The 26,943-nt window shown below is 32.6% G+C and overlaps 2 protein-coding genes across 3 annotated transcripts; both read right to left on the reverse strand.

Moving 5' to 3' along the window:
* Positions 1–79: 79 nt before the first annotated feature.
* LOC119670555 (histone deacetylase 6) lies at positions 80–19,100 on the reverse strand. 2 transcript variants are annotated; one of them, XM_038080854.1, is made up of 12 exons: positions 18,958–19,100; positions 7,474–7,656; positions 7,258–7,388; positions 4,870–5,053; positions 4,672–4,808; positions 4,468–4,602; positions 3,705–4,405; positions 3,042–3,546; positions 2,790–2,985; positions 2,105–2,722; positions 1,918–2,005; positions 80–551 (listed from the first exon to the last, which is right to left on the reverse strand). In XM_038080854.1, exons 1-12 carry the CDS (start codon positions 18,958–18,960, stop codon positions 211–213), a joined length of 3,222 nt encoding a protein of 1,073 aa, XP_037936782.1. In that variant the 5' UTR covers positions 18,961–19,100; the 3' UTR covers positions 80–210. The 2 variants fall into 2 exon arrangements, with proteins under 2 accessions (XP_037936782.1, XP_037936783.1); XM_038080855.1 differs by lacking the exon at positions 1,918–2,005 and having other exon boundaries at positions 464–551; positions 2,150–2,722.
* Positions 19,101–23,831: 4,731 nt separating this feature from the next.
* On the reverse strand, positions 23,832–26,515 carry LOC119670556 (dystrophin-like). The gene is made up of 9 exons (XM_038080856.1): positions 26,254–26,515; positions 25,977–26,196; positions 25,663–25,912; positions 25,316–25,606; positions 24,998–25,253; positions 24,856–24,940; positions 24,442–24,559; positions 24,268–24,379; positions 23,832–24,203 (listed from the first exon to the last, which is right to left on the reverse strand). The coding sequence occupies exons 1-9, from the start codon at positions 26,414–26,416 to the stop codon at positions 23,878–23,880; spliced, it is 1,821 nt and encodes a 606-aa protein (XP_037936784.1). The 5' UTR covers positions 26,417–26,515; the 3' UTR covers positions 23,832–23,877.
* Between the last annotated feature and the right edge of the window lie 428 nt (positions 26,516–26,943).

The following is a 26,943-nucleotide window of genomic DNA, read 5'->3' on the forward strand; positions in this document are numbered from 1 at the left end:
TAAATTTTTAGTGAAATTGTCAATTTCAAAATAATATAAATTAATGCTTAATGTATGTAATTAATTTGTTATAAAATATTGTAATAATTTTATATATAAGCTCTCAATCAAGGGCCGAAGAATATTTATAAAAAAATGAAAAACATAACGTAATGGTGGAAATAAATTGCATATGTAGTTTTTTATTGCCTCCAGCAATGGAAGTAATTGTCAGTTATTTTCTTGGATATGTAAATAAATGTCAAGTTGGTCATTGTTTTCATTATCAGTCGCTCTATCATGGTAACACCAAACCATGTCTTCATTAAATTTATCTCGATGCGCTAAATTTTTGTATACAAAAAGTTGATTATTGTCAATATAAGCTGAGCATGGATAGCACCAAACTGACAAATCACTAAAACTTAAAACCATTGGGTGATCTGTAGAAACACTATGCTGCATCATATGCTCATTGACATAACGACCGCAATGTACTTCAAAACAAGTTAAACATATCCAGTTCTCGGCAGTTGATTCACATTGTTTACATGCTGTATTTGTATTTATTCCTAAAATTATAAATTTTTGTAATTAAAACTGTATTTTTATAATATGAAATTTTAGAGTAAGAGAGAGAGGAGGAGCGATAGAAGCACGGAAACAGAAACAAAAAGTATTAAAAATATAAAATAAAAGCAACCATAAAGGATAAGTGTATTAAATAATATGTACTTTTAATAGTGCTTCAAAGTATTCGAGCTTTACGATGCTTGAAAAGTTCGTATATACTTGCATTCGAACATTCAAATCAAACAGTATACTCGAATTCGAAAAGTTCGTGTATACCCGAATTTAAAGAGTTTGTGTACACTCGACTTCGAAGAGCTCGTGCATACTTGAATTCGAAGAGTTCGTGTATACTCGAATTCGAAAAGTTCGTGTACACCCGAATTTAAAGAGTTTGTGTATACTCGACTTCGAAGAGCTCGTGTATACTCGAATTCGAAGAGTTCGTGTATACTCGAATTCGAAGAGTTCGTGTATACTCGAATTCGAAGAGTTCGTGTATACTCGAATTCGAAGAGTTCGTGTATACTCGAATTCGAAGAGTTCGTGTATACTCGAATTCGAAGAGTTCGTGTATACTCGAATTCGAAGAGTTCGTGTATACTCGAATTCGAAGAGTTCGTGTATACTCGAATTCGAAGAGTTCGTGTATACTCGAATTCGAAAGAGTTCGTGTATACTCGAATTCGAAGAGTTCGTGTATACTCGAATTCGAAGAGTTCGTGTATACTCGAATTCGAAGAGTTTGTGTATACTCGAATTCGAAGAGTACGTGTATACTCAAATGCGAAGAGTTCGTGCATACTCGAATTCAAACAGAACAGTTTATGTATGCTCGAATTCGAACATTCGAACCGAACAGTTCGTATATATTCAAATATTCAAATCGAACACTGTAAATATTCGAAAATAATCGAGTTGCTTTCAGATCTTTGAGATACTTAAACAAATCAGCGCTTAAAAGCGCTCAAATAAATATTTAAAGCACTAGTTTGTACCCTGAAATAAATATCTTACAAATAAAAAGTAGAACAAAATTGTATGATATATGATTAAATTATATACAATATGATACCAAATAAAAACAAAAAAAAATTTTAAAGAAACTACTAATTATAAAAAGAAAATATTGTAAATGTAAAAAGAAATTATAAAAAAGTATACCCATTATACAAAAGTAAAATATTAATTAGAAATTAAAATATCCCAACAGATACAGATACACAGTAGCACAGCACAATAAGCTTAACAACTGATAAAAATAATCTTTAAAAATCAAACGTACAAATTTTGCTACACGTTAAAACAAAAAACACGTCATTTCGAAAATAATCTTTAGTGTTTCATAATTATCTTGACACTGCTTACTTTTAGGCGCTTCCTCAGGACGTAATCGTATACAATGTGGACATGTTTTTAATGGAACGACAGCAAAACATTCATTATTCTCTAAAGCCTGATGAATGATTTGGCAATACGTAAAAAAAAATATGTAATATAGAATGTGTTGTTAATGTTTGTGTATATTCCGCACATATTTAATTATTTAAATTACCTCTAAATTCTCGCTAATAAATTCTGTTAAAGTTTTATCTTTTACCTTCGGCTTAATACCACTTCCTTCAAGTGTTTCATGCATAACGATTGCATCTAAGCCACCAACAGCTCCTTGCATATCATCCGTCGTGATATCTAAATTTTTCATAGTAGCAGCAAGAAAATCCTCATTGTTGTTTTCACCAGAACATTGCGGTAATTTTTTATTGAATTGTAGACATTTCCAATAACGTTTTTGAACGTTTATACAATTTTGTAAAGTTTCAACGCAATTTAAATAAGCAACAGTTGGTGGACGGGTGATATTGCCATTGAATTGCACAGGTGGTATAGGATCACCAAGTAATGATTTTGTACACATAGTCATTGCATATGATATAGAATTGACATTATAGCCACCTTCAAGACAAATAATTAAACGACCATTTGCTAACGCCGATAACCAATGCGTAAAAAGTCCATATGCTTCTGGCGTTACTTTACAACCACCTAAAGGATCACCAATAGCAGCATCAAACCCAGCGGATATTAGCACTAATTCAGGATTAAATTCATAAGCAATTGGCATTATTATTTGTTGAAAAGCCATAACATATTCCAAATCACCCATGCCTTTCTGTATATATAAAGAATTAGTACAAAACTGAGCAAACAATACTACAAAAGTTTTAAAAAATATTTACCTTATTCCAAGGTATATTTACATTGAAGCCTATTCCTGCACCTTTGCCAACTACATCATAATCAGCATCTTTACTCTTCGGAAAGAACGACGCATTGTCATAACGATGTACGCTCATATACAACACTTTGGGATTTGATTCAAATATATGTTGAGTGCCATTACCATGATGTACATCCCAATCTACAATGAGTACACTAAAATAATTTAGATTAATATTAAAAATTATAGTAATTATTTGCGCATAACCTACCGTTTAAGGCCATGATCCCTTATTGCGTATTGCGCTGCTATTGCTACATTATTAAAAATGCAAAATCCGTGCGGTACATCTGACTCAGCATGATGTCCAGGTGGGCGTACAATGCACACACCACTGCGAGCCTCTCCTTTAAGTACTTTGTCAACAGTGCTGAGAACAGAACCAGCTGCCAAAGTGGCACATTCAAACGTTTTAGGATGGAAGTATACTGAATTGTATTTTGAACCCATGGTTTGCAATTCATCTTTTTCACCAATACGTCGAATGAAATTAACATGTGATCGGGTATGTGCAAGGCAAATTTCATCGGTTGTAGCGTGGCGAGATGGCATATGTGTCATACGATCAATTAAATTGAAGTCCATATGCATTTCATATATCTTCCTAATGCGCTCTGGTTGTTCAGGATGTCCTTGCTCAAAAGTATTTGTATGCTGCATCATCATTTCATCATAAACGTAACACACTTTTATCTTCGGCGTAAAAAGCTTTGTTTCTAGGAAAAAAGAAATTCAATTAATTTAATTAGTTTTATAACAGTAGCTAAACAAGTTTTATTGTTAAAAATCATAAAAGCAATATATGACAATAAATTTTAATAATTTTTAATATCTATTAAATCTTATTTCACTGTATTGTAAAGCTAAAATATACCTGCTTTAAGCCACTGCAGTCGCTGTTGAATTCGTAGTATATCTTCAAGTTTTTGTACTGGCGCAGTACCTCTTGTAGGAAAACGTTCCGGCAAAGGTGGTCCGCCCACAAAGACTCGACTTATTTTATGTAAATTATTTTGTGGATTTACATTATTAAGCTCTTCAACAGTATATGTTGACTGTGCTTGCAGACACCTCCAATACGGACGGTGTGCATAAATGCAATTTAAAATTGTTTCTTGTATTATTTCAGAAGGTGGATCTAATTTTTCTACTAAAACAGGACACGGATCACCAAGTAAAGTGCGCAAAGTCAAAGCTGCGCCTTCAGCTAAGGATTCAAGACAATATCCACCTTCCAGTATCACAGCAAGACGAGATTGAGCCAATTTTGATAATGTATTTAAAAGATGCGCATAACATGCAGGTGTTACTTCCATTTCACCTTCCGGACAACCAAGTGCAGCATCATATCCAGCAGATATAATTATCAATTCTGGTTGATATTCCATTGCAACAGGTACCAATATTTGTTGAAAAATTGCCAAATAATCGCCATTGCCCATGCCAGTTTTATTCAATGGTACATTAAAGTTATAACCCATACCTGCACCATGCCCAATTGCATCAAAATCAGACTCTTTTAAGTTAGGCCAATATGTACCATGTTCAAAACGATGTATTGAAAAGTAAAGTACTCTGTAATTATAAAAAAAAAATATTAAAGCTAATTTTTAACAAATATTTACTTTATTATTTACCTTGGATCGTGATAGAAAAATCTCTGTGTTCCCTGACCATGATGTACATCCCAGTCAATTATCATTATTTTATTTAATTTCAACACATCTAAGGCATATTGTGTGGCAATTGCAACATTGTTGAAAAAACAATATCTGTTGCAGCGTAATTAATACAAAAATATTAATTTTAGAATATAAATATTGGTAAATTAATTTAAGTACCCATTAAATTCAGCTTTCATTGCATGATGTCCAGGAGGTCGTATAATTGCCATACCATTTTGTACAGCGCCATTTACTACGTTTTCAATTAAATCAATTGTTGAGCCAACCGAAAGTAATGCTAATTCGAATGTGGACTGAAATTTAAAGATAATTTCAATTCTAATTACTTTAATTAAGAATACAAATTTCATTTACCGGATGAATGTAAATTGAGTCATATTGTGAGCTTAAATCTTCCATTTTCTCGTCATCTACTACGCCGGAAGTTTTTTCCAACAGTTTATAATGTTCTTCACTGTGTAAGAGCATAATTTCATCTTTAGAAGCAGGACGGGATGCTATTTGCTTGCAGCGATCAACCAAATCCAATTCTTTGCATCTACATTTTTTCAGATATAAAAATTTTATTAAATAATGCACTGATAAATATTAAATATTTTATTAAAAAATAATTAACACATTTTAATATCATATTATATTTTGTCATCATAATATAACACCAATAACTTATAAAGGCTGTTTATCTTAACTACTATCTTAGTTTGGCTTAAGTAAAACCATAGAATCTGATTTAGATAACGATAATTAGATAACTTGTTACCTCAACTGTATTAAGCATCAGTTTATGAAACTGACCTCAAATGAAAGCCCTGTATTACGCATAATATCTTATTATATCATAGTGAAAGCAGTACAAAAGTAAGTATTAGTGTTAAAGTTTCGTTTGCACGACTAATTGAGGTTTTTATTAATTTTAAGTTACTACTTACTGATACCTAAATGATCTAAATAGGTCTTGAACTGCATAAATTCAGTAATTTTATTTCAATATATATTACGAAGAGTTTTGTTAAGAACAGAATTACAATAGGAGCACTATATAGTTATATCTGGTAATTAAAAGAAGTATGATATACTAGCTTTGATGGCAAAACCGTGCTATAATAAGAACATATATATGATTTCTTTGCTTAGCGCAAAGGTCATCTCTGTAATTTCGGACACATAGTCACTCTACAACTCAATTTTTTTTTGGCATTGATAATATAAGTCGTTCTTGTAAGTATTTTTAAAGTTTCGATTTAAAAGCAGACAAGGAAATTATAAAACATATTCTGCGTTTCAGATATACATTTGGTATGCTTCATATATCATTAACCAATCGTTTCATATCTTCCCTGTAAATGCTATTATTATATACCCTATTTGCTCAATAATTACTCAACTTTGTTAAGGTTGACAGAAACTCCAGCCATTTATCTACAGCAGTAATACCAATTACAAATTACCAAAAGCGTCCCTGTCGACGTCCCCGAAACACTCATCGAGTTCAACGACCATGTGCCGTCAAACACTCCCAAAATGGTCTATACCAGAAGATCTATGACAAAAACAGCAAATACAATTTACTAACTTAAATGTTAATAATACAATTATGGGTTAAGTTACTAAAAAATGGAGCTTTACAAAATTTTGAGTAAGTAATGCAGAATATTGTGCAAAAAGACAATCGAATTTAATTAAGTATCGTTTGAAACGTTATATCGAATCTTAATTAAAATAAATTTAACAAAATATTTCAATTAGTGGTTTTAGGTGCGATCGGGTTTACGTCCCGAAGCCATTCGTTTACACTTACGCCTCACACTACTCCGAACTGGGGCTATACCTGCAATTCCTCTCGGATCACAACAAAAACAACATAAGCAGTTAAATACCAAAATTCGTTATTATCGTTAATCGTTAAGGTTATTATTTAATGAATGCGACCACCAACATACGAATATGGATATGCAACCAAAGAAAAAGGGCGGTCAGGTATACGTCTAGCCACGAAGTAACGTGGAGTATACACTCCAAAAACGTCGCATTTTGGAGTAGCATTAAGCTACCTTGTCTTTTCAAATGGGTAAATACCTCTAGCGATAACAGTATAATCAATTATCATCATTAGATAAAGAGCAATATAAGAATACATAATCATAATTTATTAATATTGGAGGTATTAGAATGAAATCAATAGTTTTATGAAAACTAAAAGCAACAAAAAAGCTAAAAGTAAACTAACTTTACAAACTTATTAATAACTTACATATATAATTGATTAATTTTCTAACTATTATTTCATATACTTTTATCACAAAGGTAACTTATATTAGTTTGCTTATATTCCAGCATTTTATATTCTTTTAATGTAAGTGAATGGAGCTATTGTGTTTCATGAGAATTTTTTAATAACTTTTAAACTGTGTCAGGTAATCTCCATACTGTGTACATAAAATTATATTGAATATATACATAAATATATATGTATAAGTATATTTTAATTTATTTGCATATTATTAGCACACAAAAAATAGAACGTAATTAAATTTCGTAAGAATTACTGACAGTTAAGAACTCCCTTATACGTTTGACTGCTCAACCAAGGCGTAAACTACAGTTTCAATTATGGTATCACGATATTAAATGTAGACACGCAAATATGCAGACACAAATCGCACGTATTTTAATCCCACAGATAATACTTTTTATAGGAACTTATAGAGAATAAATAAAAAAAATATTTATAATTAAACTTACCGCTCCAATACGCGTATGAACCTTTCTGGACACTCTGGATGTTTACTATCCCATAAGCAGCGGTGTTGTGACATGGACTCATCATAGACCAATCCAGTAGGTTTTTGTACCAATGCTTTAGCATTAACAGCCTTTGTATAGGTTTTGGAAAGAAACGATTTAATACCCATATTAAATGTTTGAAAAAAATTATCAATATAAAAAAATAAAACTCACATTTTGAAAAATATCTTTGACAACAATTTCTTGCTGTGATTGTTCCTGCATTTTTAATAATTTTGCTCTCCGTTTCGCTTCGAGAAGTGCGGCGTTCGGCTTACGGGTATCGAATGTTTTCACCATTGCTCTTGTCTGTATTTTGGCCTTTTGTGCTCCACGTCGTGTAACAATCGGAGAACTCTATAAACAATAATAATAAACAATGATAAGAGATAAAATGCATGTGTGTTTGACAGAAAAATAAAAATAATCACATCGTAATTATTTATTTATTTAAAATTAGAAACTGCACAGTGGCGCATATTGCCTTATCAACTAATAAAAATATAATAAAAATTTTTAAAAAAAAAATATATATTTCTTGTTTATGTTTAAATTGCATTGTAGCACCCACATTTTTACAAAGACGCGCTAACGGCTTGATGGCTAAACTTGTACTGAAACAGTTTCAGACTGAATTATTTCTTCACATTATTTACTCACATTCATAGTCGTGAGTCAGTTCCAGCTGCGAGTTATTTCAAGTTCATGTGGGTATTGTGGGCGCAATTAATTTTTTTTTTTTTTGTGTCTTTTTGCTTTTTTCCAGTTATTCACTATTATTATTTTTTTTTTGTTTATTTATTTTTTTTGGTTGACTTCATTCTGGTAAATGATTCGTATTTCAATAAACCAAACAAACAAACCAACATTTCACTTCGGTGTAGGTTTCTTCGCTATAATGTAAGACCATTTACTCTATTTCCGTATTGTTCAAATTGTGAAGTTGTTCAAATCATGCAAATAACTAGAAGAGTAGTTAGTTTTGGCTTCGCTGAAGTCTATTAAGCCTCCACCAACACCAAATGAGTATACATTGGCAAAAAGATTTTTTACAAATGGCAGCAATTATTGAAATCTGATGTCTGTAGTGAAATTTGAGATACTTTTGTTTGCGCCTAGACTATTGTGTGTTAAAGAAATTTAATATTTTTAACATTGAAGATATTTATACTGATATTTACCGAGAGAAATTCTTTGTAAAATTATATTATATATATATCATGTTTATATCATATGAAATAAGTAGAATGAAAAAAGCCCTGGGCGCTTTTACACACAAAGATAAAAATCTTTAAAGCATGAGTTCTTTCAGTTCTCCTGTATGGTTGCAAAACCTGGTCTGGCCAAACAGAATATCAAATCAAGACCTTTACACCAGAGCAAATGTAAGAGATGTCCACCTTGAAATTCGCAAAAGAAAATTTAGATGGATTGGGCATACACTTCGATAGGCTCTTACCGCAATTTGTCAACAGGCGTTGCTATACAACCCGCAAGGTAGCAAAGGAAGAAGACGTCCACAAACAGCATGAAGAAGGACAACGGTAAATGAAATAAATACCGTTTTGCAGCCCGTAGAAACAAGAATAAGCAACATTACTAATATAAGGGACGTAGAGTTGCGGCGCGAAATGTGGATACGGTTTAATGACAGCCTATGCCCAGTATAACAGGCTGCTTGAAATCATTGACGTCGAGCAAGACTTATTATTATTATAATTATTTTTATTATATCATGTTTCTGGTCCAGTTAGCTGGTGATTTGACTTATTGTTTATTTAAATGTCTAGATGTCAGGTAGGTTAGGGTGGCGGCATTGTTCCTTTCTGACCACGGAACCTTGGTTGACACCACAGATTAGCGTTATTTATACGCAGATTATACAGGGTTAGGCGATTGAAGTGTTATCAACTACACACAGGTATATCTGTCAAAATGATATTGCCAACTACGTAAAATTCATACAAATAGCTGATATAAACAGCTATTATAATAGTACAATAGTACAAGCAGCGTACCCAAACGTTATGGTGATAGATGAAAAAAAAACAACATCTTTACCCGAAATGATTCCAAAAGTGAAGGCTCGACTTGAACGAAATTCACATCGTAGTGGTAATCAAATGGGCAAAGAACTGAAAATATCCCAGCGAAACATCCGACGAATATTCCAAAATGAACTCAAGATAAAGCCTAACAAATTTTAAAAGACACAAGATCTTACAAAAAGTTAGACTCGAAAGAGCATAGGAGTTGTTACGCCTGCACCAACGTGGCAAATTTCCAAACATTGTGTTCTCTGTTCCCATTTTAGCAGTTCATCATAATCATCGGCTTTCTCGCTTTCTCTATTCTGCATTGTATGATGTTTTGCAATTTTGGATACCCAATTTCCTGATGTCGTCGGTACGTTGTCGAGTCATCTTATATGTGGCTTACCTCTGATTTATGAGCACTTCGAAAACTTTTAAAATAATCGTGTTTACATAACTGATCGCACTGCCGAAAATTGGAGACTACAAATGTCCACCCGAAGTAATTTTCCACCTCAAGTAATGGTATGGGCAACTGTGATCTCCGATGGTCGCTCTCCAATCGTTTTCATCGAGCCTGGTGTCAAAGGCAATACGATTTATTATCGAAAAAATGTTTTGGAAGTTGCATTAGAGCAGTGAGTACGCATTTTGGTCATAGACCATGGACGTTCCAACAAAACTCGGCACCATATATTAAAGCTCGTTTGAACCATGAATGGTTAAGAAACCGTGTTTCACACTTCTTTTCGTCCACTTTCGAATTCGTCAAATGCTAATCTGATGGACTATTCCATCTAGGTCATTTTGGAGAACAAGGTTAGTACTAAAATATATACCGGTGTGGATGCGCTGAAGAAAGCCATTGTTCACGAATGGGCCAAAACATGGGAAGATCACAATCGTAAAGCTTGCAAGTAATTTTTTTAACTGTTTGAAGGCCATAGTCAAGGCAAAAGGTGGCTACATCGTGCTAGAGTGAATGGACTCTGAAATTTTGTTTATTTCCAAAAATTTTTGTAATTTAAATCAATAAAAAGTAATTTCATACAAAAAAGATATGGTCGCTTGAATAGATAACACTTAAATCGCCTAACCCAGTAAAGTGATCGTGAGAACATGGCTAAAGAATATTTCAGGTAAATTTAGTAATAGTTTAGCTAGTTATTATTTTCCAAAAACGTTGAGATACTTTGGCAAGAGAAGCAAGTGAATTTAGACAATGAATATCCTATTAGATGCGCAAAATAAGTTTAAAAATGAACGATATGTATTGAATAATAAATGTTTTACATAAGATCTTGAGTGCGAAGAGTGATTACTCTAAGATTAGATAGTGATAAGTAGGATAGCCTGTCAATTTTCGTATATAACTTCAGAGCTCTGTCCCTTATGTATTTTTTGATCGGGTCTATTCTAAGGTCTCTTAGCATATCGTTTGTGCATATGTACCAAGGCACTTTGAAGAGCCTTCGGAGAGCCTGACTTGTATCTTTTATATAGTAGAGTCGGCAGCTTTGCTATACGCGACACACCCATAAAGTGATGCTGGTCTAATTATCTGGCTATAGATCAGTTTTCTGTTCTTATCTTGAATTTAAGAGTTTTTATTTTAAATAACTACCATGCTATAATACTTTATATGCTATAAAGCACTAGCGTCAGATATATCCTCATAACTGTAATGTCTCTAGAAATGAAACTGCAGCCTAACCACTAATAATGCGTGATTTATCACCTTTAGAGTGTGTTTTGTGAAACTATTTGAAGTTATCAGTCTATGTGGACAATTCAACAACGTTTTCATCAAATACAATGTTTCGAGACAAGATTTTAAAGCTTAAAAACGTTGTGAAAAATTGGAACTTTTAAATACACGGCAAGGGGATCCTAGTATTTCACTAGATGGACTCGCAGGTGAGACTAATCCCAAGTACTCACCCCCTTCGAAAGGAGGGCCTCCACGTGGTGATCCCTGGTAACGCTTATAGCGGCTAATGCGAGCCAAACCCGCACCTTCCCATTCCTAAATATTCCCTACTATCAACATCTCAATACCCCTATCCCTCTCCACCTCCATCTTCCCCCCCAATCCGGAATTTGCACGTGTTCATCGGACTTGTTTGCAGTCGGGGGTAACAGACTGTATTCTAGCGTCGCACCTCAATGATACCTGCCCGCCTCATTGAGTAACTGTGGGCTTACCGTGTTATCGGGGGCTATGACACGGCGGACCTCCTTTCCCCCACACTCGTGGGAATTTAATGGAACATAATTTGAATAAAAATAATAAAAACAATATAAAAAAACCAGCAGGAACACACACTGCAAATAAACTGGTAAATCGGTCGGAATCTGATATCCAACATACCGATCGCCAGGCACCCTTTACAAAACGGAAAGCGGAAAAAAGTACTGAGGGCAAAGAAGCTAGGAACAATACTAGCTCTCTGCCAACTGAATCAAAAACGGAACTTTCGTTACGAAAAGGAAGTCAAGGAACTCTGGGTTCAAAGGTTGCACCAAAAGATGTAACGATCGAAACACTACCACAGCCCTCGACAAGCACTGGACTAAACTCCGGCCAAAGCTTTCGCGACGCCAGGAAATCTACTGGTTTGAGCGGTGCGGGTACAAAATGGTACCTGCGCTATCTCAAAGAAGGCTTAGCACCGGAGGCAGCCAAGGAAAAGGCGCTCAATCGGCCGAGGGGCAATCAAGACTCTAAGAAGAGGTCTGCCCAAGAAATTAGTCCGATCGATCATCAATCAGCTAAGAAAAGAAGAGGGAATGAGAAACCTCCACAAGCAAAGGATGGTACGCAAATGACAGCACCAAAACAACCGAGAAAAATAATATCGGGCAGCAGTTACGCTAATGTAGCCAAGAGCTTAAGAATAGCAATTCTTCCGAAATCTTACCCGGAATCTACTCTTTCTAGGGAGGAGCAAGGTAAAATCGAGGAACTTCTCATTGAGGAGATGTATAAAGGATGGGATGCCAAGCTACGATTTAGCGGGATACACTTTCGCCCAGGACTTATACTGGTTGACTGCGTAGACGAGGATGCGGCTAATTTTATCCATGGAACGGCACCTAAGCTGAACGGATGAGAAGGCGCTGAACTCACCACGTGTGTCGGGGACAAAATACCGAAATTACACATGTTGACAGTCTACCTCCCAAGAGCTAAAGGGGTCGACACGGAAAAGCTGCTAAAACTGCTCATAACTCAAAATGAGGGTCTACATACTCAGATGTGGAGAGTTTTTAGCAGCAAGGATCTGAAAAATGGCAAACTCCTAACAATCGGGATTGACAACCGGTCTCAGGAAGCCATAACAAACAACGGCTGTAGGATCTTCTACAGATTCAGTTCCGTCCCAATTCACCTGCATAAGGGACGAGACAACAAGGAAAGAAGTAACTCAGCTGGGGAAAATACACCAGCTGTAGGAACGATACCTGCAACTGTTGCGGAACTAGTGGGGGAGGAGGCGACCAGGAGCGAGAAGATTGAAGATATCAGCGTGCTACCTCACGAGAGTGAGGACATTGAGAATCTAGATCTCTCTCTACTGAACCTGGCGTCCGAGGAAGACTCCGAAAGAATCTTTCTGTCAGACATCGACGACGGTCTGATAGAAGAAACGAAGGAGGAATAACCACCTGATGACCAGCACTAGAATCGCCCAAATAAATATCCACCATGCAAAAGCTGCGTCGGCAGTTATTGCAAGGGCTACGCTCAAATCGAACCTGAGCATAGTGCTGGTCCAAGAACCCTGGATTTACAGGGGTCGAATCTGTGGTTTGACTGCAAAGAATATGCAGACAATTTGGGATGTAAGATGTGATAAACCAAGAACCTGCATTTTATTGAATATTAATATCAACTTTATCTGTCTTTCAGAATTTCTCTCCAGGGACCTCGTTGCCATACAGATTCCGGCTAACATCAACGGAGTTCTACGGAACGTAGTCGTAGCTACAGGTTATCTACCAGAAGACGACACTCAGGTACCATCTGCAGAGGTCGATAAACTGGTAAACTGGTAAACTACTGCGAGAGAATGAAATTGCCTCTTATACTCGGTTGCGACTCCAACGCACACAACGAAGTTTGGGGAAGCACTAACACCAATATAAGAGGTGAGTACCTTTTAGAATTCATAACTAGTAAAAAATTAGAAATATGTAATGTAGGTAATACACCAACATTTGTAACTATCTCACGCAAAGAGGTCCTAGATATTACTATAGGAAATACTCGAGGTTGTGAGCTTGTGAAAAACTGGAGAGTATCCAGTGAACCATCTATGTCTGATCATAGAATTCTAAGGTTCGACATTGAAGGTTCACCAATTAACAAAAAAATTTTAAGGAACCCAAGAAAAACAAATTGGGAGAACTACACGGAAAATCTGAAAGACAATCTTGTCCAATTAGGGCTAGATGAAATCATTCAGAATGAAATTCAATTAGAAAATTACCTAGAAAACCTTAATGGGGCCATATTAAATGCATATGAGGATAGCTGTCCATTAAGCCTGATTAACTCCACCAAGGATGTGCCTTGGTGGAACAATGACCTTAAAAACCTAAGAAACACTGTTAGAGGACTTTTTAACTACTCAAAGCGAACAGGAGACTGGTCAGAATATAGGAAAAAACTTACTTTGTACAATAGAGAAATTAGGGCCTCTAAACGCAGAAGCTTTCAAAAATTCTGCGAAAGCATAGAAAACACTACGGAGGTATCAAGACTCTACAAGGTACTTGCAAAAAGCAGCAGCCTCACCTCCACAAATCTCAAGCGAGAAGATGGAAGTTTCACCGAAGGTGAAGAAGAGAAGATACAACTACTTCTGGACGTACACTTCCCAGGATCCTCTCCAACTCTAGGGACGGAATCAGAACACACTGAACCCCCTAAAACAGTAAGGAAGGATGATTGGAAATTTGCCAAAAATATAATCACAATGCCTAAAATCAGGTGGGCGGTAAATTCGCTCAAGCCACTGAAATCTCCAGGTATTGATGGTGTCTTTCCGGCATTACTTCAAAAAGGAATTGAACAGCTACTAGGTCCAATAACTAGAATAGCCAGAGTCAGTATTGCATTGGGATACATACCAAACATGTGGAGAAGGGCAAAAGTGGTCTTTATTCCGAAGGCGGGCAAAAGAGATCCTACTCACCCGAAATCCTTCAGACCAATCTGCCTCACATCCTTCCTACTTAAAGTAGTAGAAAAAGTTGTGGATAACTATATCAGGAATACTACACTGAAAGTAACTCCACTATACAGTCGCCAACATGCCTATAGGGCAGGGCAGTCGACAGAAACAGCCCTGCATCAACTAAGTAACACGATTCAGGACAGCATAGATAAGAAAGAGATAGCAATTTGCGCTTTCCTAGACATTGAAGGAGCCTTTGATAACACTTCACATGAGGTTATAAACTCAACTATTTCTAAAAGAGGAATCAATGGCACACTCTCACGCTGGATGAGCAATATGCTTCGCACCAGGAGAGTAGAAATTCCGACCAGCAATGGTAATATTTTTGCAAATACTTCGCGAGGGTGCCCACAAGGTGGAGTATTATCACCCCTTATGTGGAGTATGGTAGTGGATGAACTATTGGTAAAACTGGACAGGAATGGCTTCCAAATCCAGGGGTACGCCGATGATGTGGTAATTATCTGCAGAGGAAAATATGAGAGTACTCTGTGCGAAAGAATCCAGTTAGGCTTAAAACTAACTAAAGAATGGTGCAATTCGGTTGGGCTGAAAATAAATCCAGCAAAAACAACCATTGTGCTATTCACTAAGAAATACAAAATAAAAAACCTTAAACCCATCCGCTTAGATGGGTTTGAAATAAAACTACAAAAGGAGTTAAATTTTTGGGTATAATTTTAGACCAAAAATTAACATGGAAATCTCATATCCAAGAAGTGACAAAAAAGGCAACCAAAGCCTTTATGACATGTAGATCCATCGCAGGTAAGAATTGGGGATGTACACCAAAGTCACTGCGATGGATATACACAGCAGTAATCAGACCAATGATCACCTACGGATCAATAGTCTGGCAGAACTGCACAAATCAACAAAGCGTTATCAACACACTCAACAAGGTACAACGACTTGCATGTGTAAGCATAACAGGAGCAATGAGAACATGTCCCACGTCATCAATTGAAGTACTCCTGGAACTTACTCCTCTTCATATCTATGTGCAATCACAGGCGAAGAGGGCTGCTCTAAGAGTAAATACAAATAAGGTGACTGGTCTTGAAACCAATAGCAAAAAACTTGATACTTTGGCTGCACAAATCCCAGAAATTGAAATGCCAATGGACAGGATGATTGTAAAGCATAACTTTACAAAAAACTTCAAAACTGAACTTGGCAACAAAAAGAACTGGGGAGGTTTGTCTAACATCCCAAAAATAAAAGAAACCATGATAACATGGTATACAGACGGCTCTCTCACCAATGAGGGAGCTGGAGCTGGTGTTTATGGACCAGGCAAAAAATACTGGGAAGCATTAGGAAACAATACAACCATCTTTCAAGCGGAAATATACGCGATAGATAGATGCGCCAGTTTCAATATTGAACGTAACTACCGGAACCGTAAAATTGCAATACTGACTGACAGCCAGGCAGCTATAATGGCACTCATATCTTACCAGGTAACAACCAAAACTGGTATGGGAATGCATTGACAAGCTGAACACACTCGGTGGGATCAATCAGGTGCACCTTTTATGGATTCCGGGACATACTGGTATCCAAGGTAATGAAATAGCAGACAAACTTGCAAGAAGAGGCGCGGCATCAAGAATGATAGGCCCAGAACCATTCTGTGGTCTAGGCAAAGGAGCTATATCCATTATCATGAATGACGCAGAGAAAAAAGAGAGAGAACTCTATTGGTTAATGCTACCAAGACTCTCACAATCTAAAATGCTTTTAGGGACTTACAACCTAAAACGCTTTAAAGATTGCATAGTGCAATCAAAGACTAACATAAGAATTATTACGGGTTTACTGACCGGTCACTGCAGATTGAATAATCACCTATCGAAGTTAGGAATTCAATCCAACTCAGACTGCAGATACTGCAGGGAAGAGAGAGAAACGGCATACCATGTGCTTGGGGAGTGCCCGGCACTGATGCATAAACGAAAGAAACACCTAGGAGGGTATTTCATGGATCATAAGGATTCAAGACTGGAGAAGATAGGATCCATACTGTCTTTCATTAAAGAAATCGGACTTGGAGAAATACTCTAACCCGACAAAGGGGCACAATAGATCTTTTAGGTCGCAGTGCACGATCCCTTACTCAATAATAATAATAAAAATACACGGCAAATTGAATGAAATTAAATAATAAATATATTTGACTCCTTTGCTCATGCTATATTGTGTTTTTTATATTTTAGTGAAATATTTGGAGTTAACGCTGACATAACGACAACACTACTGAGATTATTGTCTATCGTGCTATACCCTCAGAAACATCTTTGAACAATGTAATAAGTTTCGAGTACCCATATATGCAGTTTTCTTAAACTTCAAAAGAGTCTTTGAAAGTCTCAAGTGGAAATTTATCTGGTATGAGTTACGGAAAAGGGATATACCTACAAAAATCATAAATTTCATCAAACAACTATACAACAATATAATATGCAGGTTCGTACGCAAAACGTACTTTTTTAGACTTTTCGAATTGAAACTGGAGTTCGACAAGGATGTATTCTATCACCTATTCTATTCATTATAACTCTAAATGAAATTCTGAACAAAGTAAACATGGGAACTACAAAATAAATTTGAGCGGGTAAGCAATGCTGAACAAAGTTCAAAACTTGAAATAAATGTAAGCAAGACCTATATAGGTATAGCATACCTATGTAGGTATGCATGGTGGTTTTCGCGTGGGACAAGACCCTCGTTGCAAGCAAGCCGTGAGGAGATAGAATAAGTAATTTCTTTTACGTTTTTGAGAAGTGTAGTGACAAACAAAAGCAGAGTGGGCGAGGACGAGGACGTTGCAACACACATAAAGAAGGCTCAAGCAATGTTTGGACAATTGCAGAATATATGGAAATCACGGCAATTTTAAATTCAAAAATAAAAGCAGTCCTTTATTATGGCTGTGAAACATGGAAGCATTCAAAATAGGTAGAAAGGAAGATACAAACATCGGATGGGACATACTTTAAGACGACCAAATAAATACATTACTCGACAAGCTTTCACGTGGAACCCAAGGCAGCAAACGCCCTGGTGCACCTGCTTTAACTTTTAGAAGGAGGACAATTGAATTCTTGAGGGAAAGATTCAAACTCCTAACGTGTTTTCCTAATCTACAACGAGACATTAACAAGCACACTATAAGAGTGATATATCTTACATGTCAATCAAGTTTCTCAATTTATTCATATAAAGATGTCATAACAAATAAGAGGAAATACTTGAAAGTTGATATTCCAAAACTGCGTGGTTATAAACCAGGACTGTCCAAAGCACAGCACATGGGTCTCATGCGTCGCGCGGCTAATATTTGTGCGACTCGCGAGATGTTTCTAATCTACCACTATAAGGCAAATTTTTCTTTATTATATGTTAGTAACATTACACTATTTTATTTTTATGATATCCTGAATTAAGATGTTTTAAATAATTCATTACACTTTATGTTAATTTACTTAATTTTCAGACTATAATATATATTTCTTCGTAAAACTGGTTCAAACAACTTGTATCCAGTTCCGTTAGTCATTATATTAAAAATAAATTATTTTTCGTATATACATAATGCTGATATTGATAGAATTATAAAAGATTAATGTAAAGGTTATGAAAAATTAATAAAACTAAATTTAACATTATCACCGTATTTTCATTTTTCTCCAGAAAAATTATGAACGTATGTATTTATTTCATGCGGTCCTCCAACCTATTCAATAATTTGTATTGGCCCGCGTTCTTATCTGATCTGGAGAGCTCTGGTTATGAACTGTATTTAGGTTCAAAGAACTTTTGTAGTCATTGCCAAAATCTTGGTTACTTATAAATAAAAATTATATGCCCTTATATATAACCCTTATAAAACTTATAAATACAATATGAGTTACTGTTACCCGTAAAGTAATCTTTAACCATATATGTGATGCATACGACCAGAGATATCTATCGATGTATATAGTTATAAGTATATATAGAAAACCAACCGGAAGCATTGAATGGAAGGCATCAAATAATTTGTAGTTTTGTAGTATGAAGTAATAATTTAATTTGAAAAGTGTAGATAAGAGAAATAAATAAAAAGTTTGTAGTATTATATATATTTATTTACAATAAACATTTTTCATATTAAAGCGTAACTCATTACTAAATTATGGAAGCAGAATTTTACACATTTACTCGCTAGTGTCGCTAATGAAAAATTATATCAATTCGAAATGAAATTTTTAAATATTTGGAATATCATAGAGCAATCATAGGGCAAAAATCGGATATACAATTATTACAATTACAATCAAAAGACTCGCATGCAGAGCTATGTCTAAGCTTAATCATAAATAAGCACAACTTACCATGTCAATATGTTTCTGTTATTTGGAAATTCCTTGGGATAGGAGCTGACAATTCACAAAATGTCAAAACAAATTTAATGGCAGGATGTAGCTTGTGCAAATTAATTTAACAACAATTTTTGTGTATATATGTTAGAAATATTATTTCTCAAAATAGAAAATATAATTTCTTTTTATTGATTTTAATCGAAGTACTTTTCGTTCACTTTTGTGAGAAAAAAAACTCAATTTGAAAATTATCCCGAAAATATATTGTTTTATGTTGTCAATGATGTTTGTTGGAAATATCCTTGTAACAATTATTCTATTTCAATTCCTTTTAAGGTCACAAACAATTTTATTACCGATTTACTTAATAATTTCATATGTACTTCGTTACAACGTTGCTTATTAAAATGTTTTTTATTCCAAAAATATATTATACACATGTAATTTTCTATGTTCTATTATTACACCAAAAATTTCTTTTACACGATTTAAGTGATGGTATTTGACTTAAACCAATTTACTTTCTTATATATTACAACGATGTCTTTTTTTTTACATATTCAGACGCCGTGATTACACTTCTACCATCATTTTTTTTATTTTCTTTCTTATAGAATAAAAACACAGGTAAGAACAAAATGCAATCAAAGAATATTGTATTAGACAGGCAAATTTACTTTTCGATTATATATATTGAAATTCTATCAATGACATATCGTTCATACTGTCAATGACAAAGTCGTTCAATTTAAATTATTTCAAAGATAATTTAGAATATTTAAGTTTAAGAATTTAAAGTTTAAATATTATATACTATTAATAAAAATATAAAAAATTTAGCTTGTAAATTCAAAAAAGAATAACTAATAAAATTTTATTGAAATATCTAATTTATTTAAATTAAAATTAAAGCTTACAACACGATTTAATAGAAAACTATATTTATGTATTATAAATTAAAAATGCATGACATGTGTTAATAAATCTTTTAGTCAGTAATGCGTAAAGGTTATAGTTTTATGTTAGTATTAAAACAACCACCATATATTTAGATAGTTTCGGAATTAATTTTCAGAAAACAATTTCAACATATAGTTTATTTAGTTTAAATGATTATGTGGAGAAAATCAACCTCTCTTATTTTCTTAGTTTGTTTATTCTATATTCCAGAACTTGTTAAATTATTGGAATATAAATCGAAGGGTTTTTTTTGCAGCAAATGAGAAATGAGTGCACATGCAATAAATATTCTTTTCAATAAAATGTTACGTGTGAGTCATTCTGTAAAAGACATCACTAGAGTTTTATGATGTTGCATATTAATATATTATTAACAAAAAAAATTTCTTAAAATTGCACGAATTTAAAAATATTTATACATTAATAAGACAGAACTATAAGATTAGACAAAATCAGTGTTATATATATTAGTAATTATACAATTTCTTCATAAAGAGTTTCGTTTAATATTATCGTTTTCTATTTTACCATGTTTTACTGTTAAATATTAGCTTAATACCGTCAATAAATGAAAATAGTTTTAATTACTATTATGTCCAATATATACATACCAATAAAAAAAGAAAGAAATTATTACTAGTATAAATATTTGTTTTCTTACCCATCAATTGTTATTTGCTCTATTCTCCCATATGGCATGTAACACTATTGTGAACGTTACACTTTTACTTGCAAAAAAAATCATCAAAATATTGCAAATTTATGAGTAACGAATAGAAATTCTTTACTTTATAATATATAACCCTTAACAGTAACAGTAAAATTTAACAGTAAAATTTTATTCGAATATTTCTATTGAATGACGACAAAAAACAATATAAATACATTTTTTTCTCTTCTCTTTTGTTCTGCATATTTGCATTATTTTTTATTATAATTGTGAATAGAATTTAATTTTGGCGCCAATTTTTGTTGCAAAATAAAACGTTTGTTTATTTTTTTACTATCCGTATATATTTAATTTTGCAATATGGATTTTTTTCTACAAAATGAAGTACCTTTTTTTTTAAACGAACAAGTTGTATATTTAGATAAAATAATAATTAATGCACAAAAGTCTTGTTTGATATTAACACGGAATTTGAGGTTTTATGAATATCAACAAAAACAATTAATACAAACAATTGATTTGAGTAGAACTTGTTTATCAAAGATTGAAAATCAAATAAAAACGTATGAAGGACCAAAACAAAAGTATACCTTTACAATACAAAAATCTGAAAATAAATCTGATACAAGTGATAGCGACACTGAGGAAATCGTATGTGAACCACATAAAGATGAGTGCTTTATAACATTTGGAAAATATATTTTCAACAATTTTAATTTATTTAAGGTTTATATTATCATAAAATGTTGGGATAAATTTATTGTATTAGAAAAAAATTTGGATTCAAAGGGATTTCGATTTATTGCTGAATATGAAAACGTCAAATCATACAGTCTAGCGCGCAGCAATGTATTATACCAAGAAGTTGTAAAAATCACATTCACTAATGGCGAAACTATATTAAGTGATTTTCAAGAAACAGTTAAAGATATTGCAGAAAAAAATGACGAGAGTAATACGTTGAAAAATGAATTTAAGGATATTTTAAATTCCATAAATGATAAGCAGCAAGAGCTTCATATTCTTAAAAGACGTACCAATGAGCAATTCGTTGATTTACTCAAAGATAAACGTTTTGGAAGTAATTTTCTAATAATGTTTCACTTAGACGACAAACAAATGATAACTCGTTGTGGGGATGTGTGGTTTCGATTCACTTTGACAGATGAGTGCGTGATTGGTATATCATTATTAAATACTTGCAACACCTCTACTTTAACTATTTTAAAGAACATTAGACCCATTCTCAACACACATGCAAAAAGTAGCTCTATCGAGTTTTATTATTGCTTGTATGAATTAAAACGAAATTTCGATGATATTGAAACACTTGAGGCCTTTTTTCAAAGTGAAGATGATAACGTGGAAGCAAACATTTGGACGCCAAATGAACAACAACAACTTTCACCAGAAACATTTGGTGTGCTGCTAATTAAATTAAATATATCACAACTTATAACTTTGGAAAATGTCGGACTCTTCATTTTATTTGAAATCGAAAAAGACCTACAGTTCTACAATGATCTACCTTCCGACCCACAAGTTTGTGAGCAACAAATGTTCATTACAGATATAAATATAAATGATTTGTTGAGAAAAAGACCAGAATGTGAAATATTATTCAAGTCAAAAACAATGCATCAAGATTTCTTAGCAACTGCCTTTACCAGCTTTGAGACAAAATTACTATTTGACTTTAATGAAAAGAGCGACGTAGACATATTTGAACGTTTGCTTAGTAAAATATTCCAAGTAGAGGTGATTAAAAGAGCAGGAACATCTGAAATACCAATTGAGCAAGACACACAAAATTTTGCCATGGAAGTAGATGAAAAAGATGTATCAGTTGAGATGAGATTTCCACATAAATTATTTTATAATAAAACTCGTCATTCACTATGGTATGGATTATTGATACTAAAAGTAGCTGCAGAATGTGAGAAGGATGAAGAAAATTTAAAAATTCAATGGAAATTTTATTTGCAAAATTCAGAAAAATCATTACTGTTTTTCAAAACTTTATTTAATGAAATAGATTTTACAAATTGTAATATTCAGGCTATAGAAGAAATATCAATTAAACAAAGCGCTGTAAATGTTAAGAATTTTGAGCATGCCATACGAAAGGAACTCAAAGCAGTGAATGATTTCATATCGAACAAAAATGAAACTGAAACCGAAAATTTTGTCGCACACCTTACAAAACTACAACTGGAAACAGATCTCTTGGCACAAGATTTGCAAGCTGTGTAAGATTTTTAAATTTAAACGAGATTATTGACAAACTATGATTGAAGTCTAATAATGCTGAATTAAACTTCTAATTGGAGACATTCCTATTTACAACAGAGTAACTATTTTCGAAGTCTAATAGTGCTAAATATAACTCGGGATTGGATTTATTCAAATTCATAATAACAAAGTTTTCATCATCTAAGTATAATAGTGCTTAATTTTACTTCATATTGAAGGTATTCTAAAAGAGTCTAAAAGAGCTGAATAATACTCAGGAAAAAAGATATTCGCATTCACATAATGTTTATTACATTGTTTAATGCTTATTACATTGTTTAATGCTTATTACATTGTTTAATGCTTATTCCATTGAAATGAAGCCAGTCATATATTAGCTAAGATTTTATTAATTAAATAAAACAGTGATGGAATATATAATAAATTTACTGTAAATTTCATTGTGAACACAATATAAAAACAGAATTCCTTGATATGAATGTTATCACGATTTATTTATTATAAGATGTTATTTTGTTTTCTTTAATAAATACAATTACTAAATGTATTTAATTTCATGTATATACAAGCTGATGGGTTAGTTTAGTAAAATACTTATAATTATTGTTAATATAATTGATTTATATTTCGACTATAAAGTCATCTATAGTCAACTGCACCATTAAGCGAGCATATATATAAAATATTTATTTCTGGCCATACAAATAAGCAATAGTGGTAATTAATTAATAAAAGTAACTTAATTTCCTTACTATTTTACAAATATTAACTTAAACGTCACAACTTTGTAGTTAATTCGCCTATTTATAGAAATATAACTTTTCAATTCTATGTATCTAAATGTTTAATAATTATATTATTTTATATGTACACACTAAACTTAGTCAGTACAATTCTTGCATGCATTAATATATGAAATATAAATAAAATTTATTGTATATAAATATTATATAGAATTTTTTTTTACTTTAATATATGTTTAAACATTAAAACATTTACAATATAAAATTACTTACTACTATATAATTTCCTAATAAGAGTAGATACATTTAAGTGCTGCACCTACGACTTTCTTCACCTTTAATAATACTGTCTAAAACATTTTCCAAATTTTGAGTTGCTGCTGCTAATTCTGTATTATCGCTATATGAATCGTCAACTATTTCCTTTACTTTACTAAGCAGCTGCTTAAAGTTGTTCATTTCTGTGTCTCGTATATCGTCAGTATTTGCGTCAGGTAAAATACTTAATGCTGGATATGCTGTATGTGTAGTTAAAGATGTTCTTCTTTGGTTAAACCATAAACTTAAATCTTTAAGAGAGTAATCCGACTTATTAGCATCTAAGTAACTGCGATTTAGATCTGCACCATTTACTATATATATAGTTAAAAGTTTAAATATTTATTGCAGTATTTGGATTATAAGAATATATCTTACTTGAATGAGTTAGATTGTCAGCATCATCCAATGCAGTTGCTTTATTGACAAAACTGTTAATTGAACGATTTGGTGTACTAGAACTTGGAAATGCGTTCGAAATATCAGCGTTCTATTTAAAAATAGAAATAATGAAATGTTAAATTTTAATACAAATTGACAAATATTGCTTACCGAAAAATTTCTCATTTCATTTATTATATCAACTAAAAATATGTGATGTGCATTTAGAAATTCGGAAATTTCTTCATTTGTCGCTGTTTTAACAGATTTTAATTGTAATTCCAATTTGCTGAAATAAAAGACAATAATAATTTAATAAAGTTCTATAAAATTTATATAATTTTTATCGCTTAAAAAAATACATATAGTTGTATTTTAATATTTTTGAAACTCCTGATGACTATAGAATATAGTCGAAATATTGATATAAATAAATAATTTTTTAAATGCTAAGTTTTTCAAAATTATTAATACAATTTTGGTCATTTAAACAATAAATTATAAAAATCCCTGAAATAATTTTCTAGGTTTGAGACCTATTCGTAAAACCTATTCGTAAATCGTAAAAATGCAAATAAAACTTACATATTTTGTTCGTCTAATTTATTAATCAATGTTTGCAATCTTTCGGATGTGCTAATTGCCACTGTTGTTAAGCCAGCTATGGATGCTGTAAAGATTTAAAATGATTAGTTTTCTAAAATATTTAAATCATTTTCATACATACGCTCTAATTTATTGATTTCATCTAATTTATTTTCATCTTGTACTTTTTGCGGTAACTCCTTTTTTGAATCAGCCAACTTCTCTGCTCCTGGAGCTGATTGTGGCATATTATATGTATGGTGATTCATTGGTAACGTTGCCATTTCAGTGCCCATTTCATTATCATTACAAAAACCTTTACTCTCTTCGTTATTATTTGAAAAAAACATATTACATAATTTTGCAAAAAAATTCGAATATTTTTTTGGTGGTAAGTCCTAAAATAATATAATATGGAGATATTATACGATAGAATCTCATTTTTCAAAGTTTTACAAACCTCACTGAATACCTCGAACATACGATGGCCTATTTCGTGTTTATTAGTTGCGTATCCAGTTGCAAAACATTTTAAACACAAAGACAAATTCTTACATATTTGGCATTTAAATCGGATACCTACAATTTTCTCGGTATGACATGAAGCACAAATATTGTTATGTATTAATTTCTCCGTATCCTCAATACGTTTAATTAAAGCAATTAAATTTGCGTATATAAGAAAACGTGTCTGCGTCTTTGTCCATAAGCAATGAAATTGATATAATGTAAGACCAGCTGAGTTGTGGCACTATAAGTAAATACAATTTAACCGATTTGCCTCTAAAGAAATTTAGGTACACGCACCCTTTCATAACATTGATCCAAAACCTTTTTGATGTTGTGATTTCCATATCCATTACCTTCACCAATATAAGTAAATATTTTTATTAAAATATTAAGTAATGTAGCAAAACTTAATATGGATACGCAATTTGTTTTCTCATCTTTGACCAAATTAAAAAATTCTTCAATGAACTGTTCAGATAAGTGAAATTTACATAATAAAAGCAATGTCATTTTTATTTCCAATAAAGAAACTGAATGCCTTCGTCTCCTAAATATATATTGAAATGCATAACATTAGATTGCATTAATAAAAATTATTAACATTTACTTACGGATCAAATATATCCCAAAAATAATTTGATAGTACAGATGTTGCTGATTCCAAGTTGTACGTAGCAAATTTTGTAAAATGTCCTAATTTTTCACAAGCAAAGTATATATCACGTATGAGTGAGGTCAGTTGAAATGGCGGCACCATTAAACTACTGTGGGCTTCACGTATGCCATGCCTTTCCAAAACTGCTAAAACTAACTTATAAGGTATATTTGCAGCTATGAAAAAAATAAAATTACTAATAATTACTGATAAATTTTTCTCAAATTACACACTGAAAAGCAATTTTTGCAGCGCAACAAATTTGGATGCACAACGATAAACGGTGAATTTATATCTCCCGTAATCCATTTGTAAATGTCTCATTATCGTAGGTAGTTTGGGATCACCAGGTTTTGGTAATACTTTGTTACTTTTATAATCCATTTTGTGTGCCATGTGTGCAGAAAATAACTTCTTTATTCTAAATACTTAATTTAATAACACTTGTATTGATATGGTTTAAAGTGCGTGCCTTTATTTCCCGTTCGTTACTGTCAAATTTGAATTAAATTTTTTTTTCATATGTTGGTTGCACTGATAATGTGGAACTATTGTGCATATTCACAATAGATCAATATTCCTTGTATTTTAAGAGATTAAATAATTTATTTTATTAATTAAGTTGTAAATATAACAGATATAAATTAAATAATACGTTAAATTAAATAATGTTAAAATATTAACATAATGAAACTCTCACTGCAACTAAATTTTATAAACAACAAACAATAAAATGTTTTCACATATAATCATAATTTTATTATTATATATAAATAACATTTTGAACAATATTTTAAAATTCAAATCAAGTTTTTGCTAATAAAAGTTATTCTATAAATTTATTAAGATTATACATTGTGACCGAAAAGTTTTCGGAAATTCTCATTTAAAATTCGCGCGCTGTATATTTTTCGATATTTTAA

Source organism: Teleopsis dalmanni, chromosome 1 (assembly GCF_002237135.1).
Source record: "Teleopsis dalmanni isolate 2A chromosome 1, ASM223713v2, whole genome shotgun sequence".
In the NCBI taxonomy this organism is placed as follows: Eukaryota; Metazoa; Arthropoda; class Insecta; order Diptera; family Diopsidae; genus Teleopsis; species Teleopsis dalmanni.